General features: G+C 46.4%; 8 protein-coding genes across 8 annotated transcripts; 4 read left to right on the forward strand and 4 right to left on the reverse strand.

The window, feature by feature from the left end:
* Positions 1-609: 609 nt before the first annotated feature.
* T310_8652 (uncharacterized protein) lies at positions 610-1,458 on the reverse strand (the record flags this gene model as incomplete). Its single annotated transcript, XM_013468603.1, has 1 exon — positions 610-1,458. A coding segment is annotated over one exon (849 nt), but the record flags the coding sequence as incomplete, so codon positions are not given.
* On the reverse strand, positions 1,077-1,475 carry T310_8653 (uncharacterized protein; the record flags this gene model as incomplete). The annotated part of the gene is made up of 1 exon (XM_013468604.1): positions 1,077-1,475. A coding segment is annotated over one exon (399 nt), but the record flags the coding sequence as incomplete, so codon positions are not given.
* A 4-nt stretch (positions 1,476-1,479) lies between these two features.
* Positions 1,480-2,166, forward strand: T310_8654 (uncharacterized protein; the record flags this gene model as incomplete). Its single annotated transcript, XM_013468605.1, has 1 exon — positions 1,480-2,166. A coding segment is annotated over one exon (687 nt), but the record flags the coding sequence as incomplete, so codon positions are not given.
* Positions 1,495-2,415, reverse strand: T310_8656 (uncharacterized protein; the record flags this gene model as incomplete). The annotated part of the gene is made up of 1 exon (XM_013468606.1): positions 1,495-2,415. A coding segment is annotated over one exon (921 nt), but the record flags the coding sequence as incomplete, so codon positions are not given.
* Positions 2,416-2,591: 176 nt separating this feature from the next.
* On the forward strand, positions 2,592-2,864 carry T310_8658 (uncharacterized protein; the record flags this gene model as incomplete). Its single annotated transcript, XM_013468607.1, has 1 exon — positions 2,592-2,864. A coding segment is annotated over one exon (273 nt), but the record flags the coding sequence as incomplete, so codon positions are not given.
* On the reverse strand, positions 2,754-3,077 carry T310_8659 (uncharacterized protein; the record flags this gene model as incomplete). The annotated part of the gene is made up of 1 exon (XM_013468608.1): positions 2,754-3,077. A coding segment is annotated over one exon (324 nt), but the record flags the coding sequence as incomplete, so codon positions are not given.
* Positions 3,078-3,350: 273 nt separating this feature from the next.
* On the forward strand, positions 3,351-3,710 carry T310_8660 (uncharacterized protein; the record flags this gene model as incomplete). The annotated part of the gene is made up of 1 exon (XM_013468609.1): positions 3,351-3,710. A coding segment is annotated over one exon (360 nt), but the record flags the coding sequence as incomplete, so codon positions are not given.
* T310_8661 (uncharacterized protein) lies at positions 3,711-3,986 on the forward strand (the record flags this gene model as incomplete). Its single annotated transcript, XM_013468610.1, has 1 exon — positions 3,711-3,986. A coding segment is annotated over one exon (276 nt), but the record flags the coding sequence as incomplete, so codon positions are not given.
* Positions 3,987-4,028: the final 42 nt, after the last annotated feature.

Raw genomic sequence — 4,028 nt, forward strand, 5'->3', positions numbered from 1 at the left:
CACCACCACCGACTTCTCGTCCGTCCTCCTCCTCCGCCTCCGACCTCTCGCCCGCCGACCTCCCCGCCGAGCGTTCCTCCTACATCCCGTCCGTCGCCTACTGTGACAATTAGCCGGGCTGCATAAACCGGCATTACATTGACAGGTGTGGAGGAAGAAGTATCTTAACGATCAAAAAGAAACGTCAAGAGTACCCACCCCAAAAAGGAAGGAAGTTCAACAAACAATAACAAAGTAATACTTTACTTTTAATTGATTATTTTAGACTGGCTGAAAGATTGGTTTAGAGAGATAACTAGCTTAGTTGAAGGGAAAAAATTTATAAAAAAAAGATTCACGTCCAACTTGTCCTTAGTAGTATAGTAGCATGTCTGATAATATATACCCTGGTAAGTAAATAGCACCTGATTAGTCTAGTAGACGAGATCAGAATAAAAATCATTTGTTTCAGGAGACAATCACCTCGTCATTGACAATACATACATGTACACTACATACATACCTTGTTCTTCTATTCTATTCTTTTTTTTCTTTTTCCTTCCCGGGTAATATTTTTGATATTTTGACATAACCAAAAAAAAACCCGAGCAGCTAGGTACATTCATTCATTCATATTTCATCTAAATTATAATAATCCACCCCCGTCCACTCCAACCTACTCTCATCATCCTTACTCCACCACCCCCTTGCACCGCGGAGGAAGAGCTCGCGACGGCGGAACAGCGAGTGGCGTGCGTCCTGGTGGTGAAGCCATTCTGTGGGTGTTAGCTGTCGTTGCTGTGGTGCTGCTGTCTCTGCGGAGTAGAAGTCGAAGTTGAGGTTGAAGTTGTTACTGGGGTTGTTGAGGATTCTTGCGCGATCCCACATTACGTACCCTGCTAGACGGGCCGTGCGGAGGGAGGGGGTTCCTGCTGCTCCTGCTGCTGTTGTCATTGGCATAATCTGGTGTCGTTTTGAGTCAGGACTCTGATTCTGACTCTGATTCTGATTCTGACTCGGAGTATCATTATCATAACTCCCCTGATGGAATTGCAATTGGGCAAAGGCAAGTTCGGGGCCTGGATCGGGGTCTGAGCTTAGGAGGTGGTTATAATAATCACCACCATCACCATCGCCATGATTACTCTGTTCAGACTCCTCCTCCCACTGAAGCCACTTTTGGAGAAACACCTGCTGAAACCCCAGCTTCGGAGTGAGGAGTTGATACCGCTCGTCGTACGTCTTGGCCTCGACGACGCGGCGGAGGTAGGTGAGTCCGTAGGAGAGCTGTACAAACATACATCCAGCAAGTAAGCATTTCTTTGCTTTTTTTTTAGGGAGGGCAAGATGAATGATGTACTGACAAAATTCCTCTTCCATGCATTGTCCGTCGCGTCTCGTGGCCAGAGGTCGACCCAGTGGACGCCTTGCAGTGCCCACCAGATGTCGTGCGATGCAATTTCGGTGAATGCTGCATGTTCATGGTCAGAAATTGGTTAAAAGTTCCTCAGTGAATCAGGTGCTGTAGGTGCAGTACGTACGTTCCTCCAACACCTCGAACAGAAAATCACACACGCAGGCTATCTGCTCCCTTTCGCAGGGCGAGAACCGTTGGACAAAATACTCGACTTGGCAGGGGAGGAGGGATCTCTCAGCAGCGGCGGAAGCAGCAGGCCCCTCTCTCTGATAATCCAAATCCAGCTGTCGACAAAGCAGGCAATACAGATGAAATCTGTAGAATGCACGCTGGATACGTCGCCATTCGAGGGGCGATACTGGAGCTGGCTGCCAGACAGCAGTAGTAGTACTACTACTAGTAGACAGCTGCTGCAGAGCATCCAGCGCAGACAAAGCAAACCTCTCCGCAAAAAACGAGACATCTTGATGGACTCGCTGGAAGGCGGATGCTTCGTAGAGGGAGAGCGGAGCCGGAACAACCAAGAAGCCTCTGCTTTTCTCTTTGTTCTTATGCATCTCAACAAACCGATCCATGACCTCTCGGCAATCCTCCCTCGTGCAGGGCCATCGACACCAGGCCTCAAACACGGCCACCGCTTCGGGGAGCAGCTCCACTGTGACCAGTCTCGTGAGGATTTCGGTCACGACCATGCTGCGGCCCATGCGGAAGGCGTCGTAGAAGGCCGGATGGCTGGATACGGCCGCTTGGAGGGACGTGATGTCCGGTAGGTAAGAGAGGATCAGCTGGAGGAGCTCGATGGGGAGGATGATGATAGACGATGAGGTTGGCTGCATCTTCATGTTATATTTATTGGAAGGATGGGGAGGGATATAATGACAATGGTCAGAATGCGCAAGTTGTATAGATATGGATATGTCCAGGAACGAGCAGCCATTGATCGTCAGCATATCATACTGCACTATACTGCACCGTACATTTACTTGTACACAAGTAAATAACTCACTCAACTGGCGTCTTTACAAGGATATAATAAAATAATCGATCCCAGACTTGTTTGCAGATAGGTGGCATACGCATGCATCTCTTTGCAAAGATTCATTTCTTTGATAGGTACCTACCTAGGTATCCTAGTCAACCTTCCTTTTAAGGTAACACTCAATTCTTTTTTTCTCGAATAGGTAGGTAGGCCTGACAAAGAAATAGCAGCCCCCTGATTTTTATTTTTATTTTTATTTTTATTTCGCCACACAAGTGGGCTGCCTCGTTACGGAGTAATATTCCATTCTATATTTATCATCATCTTTGTTTCTTGTCCCACCCTACCACTACCACTGCCACTGCTGCTACTTCCCAGCTATACATAGTATCTGCCTACCATATGAATTGCATTGCATGCAGAATCAAAAACTGGCAGTGCGGAATCTCTATCCATGTACATATACATACATGTACAGTGCATAATTGAATTGAGTTTGTCGTAGCTATCCATGTTGCCTAGGGAGGTAGCTTTTACGGAGAGCTTTATAAGGTTCGACAGGAAATCCCAACCCAGTCCAACGCAACCAACCCAAACAACCCAAGTCAGCCAGGAGGGACTTGGCCATATGCATACCAGATGGCACAGTAGTAGTAATATGTATAATATTCTGTTACAAGAGGTAACGTAGTAATACTGGCATCAACTGGCCAGCCGGCGTGATGTCATCATGAAAAGTCGAAAACAGTGACGGCATGTCAATTGCATTCAATTTTCAACATATCTACCAAACAGGCAACTGCAGAACTTCAATTTCACATTTAATTTTTTTTTCGTTATTTTTCTTTTCATATACCAGAACGATCGTGTGATACGCTGCTGAAATATCCTTCATTCAAACACATCTGCTATGCAAAGATTTTGAGACCAATATCGGGCGAATCTCGGAAAAAGTGCCAACATGCGTAGAAATGAAACGCCTCGAAACTCGACCCAGCGTCACCCATCTCACTCAGACTCACTGTATCATGTTCGCTTTCTCAGGGGTATGAAAGCCCGCCAGATAGAAAAAAAAAACTCCGGCACGCCTGCTCCAACCAAATCAACAGAATGACACCACCCGAAAGAACAACTTCACGAACGAACTCCCAGAAACGAGCTGTGGGAAGGTCTGCACGTAAACAAGAAGCGATAGAAACACAGTCAAGTATAGGCAGGGAAAAAAAAAAGATCATGCAAACCTTCAAGGCACAAAAAAAAAAGAGAAAAACAACAGGCAAGAAGGATATTCATGGTGCACGACTGTCGAATTATATAAAGCAGGAAAAAAAATAAGAAAATACATCACGGCCGTCAACATCACCCCACTCTAGACACCCCACAGATGGTCATGCCCCTTTAGGTGCTGTGAGATCGTACCAAAAGTTTCTGCGGTGTAGACGGCATAAGCATTCACATGAAATGTTTCGCTGGTATCTAAGCTTCTCTCACCCGTTCATTCTTCGTTTCTTGTCCCTTCTCGGTAGACTTCTCAGAAGCCTTCTCAGTCGAATTCTCAGTCGAATTCTCAGTTGGCTTCTCAGTAGACTTCTCAGCTGGCTTCTCGGTTGACTTCTCAGTTGGCTTCTCAGAAGCGCCTTCCCAGTCGACTTC

Source organism: Rasamsonia emersonii, assembly GCF_000968595.1.
Source record: "Rasamsonia emersonii CBS 393.64 chromosome Unknown ctg1118621760888, whole genome shotgun sequence".
Taxonomy (NCBI): Eukaryota; Fungi; Ascomycota; class Eurotiomycetes; order Eurotiales; family Trichocomaceae; genus Rasamsonia; species Rasamsonia emersonii.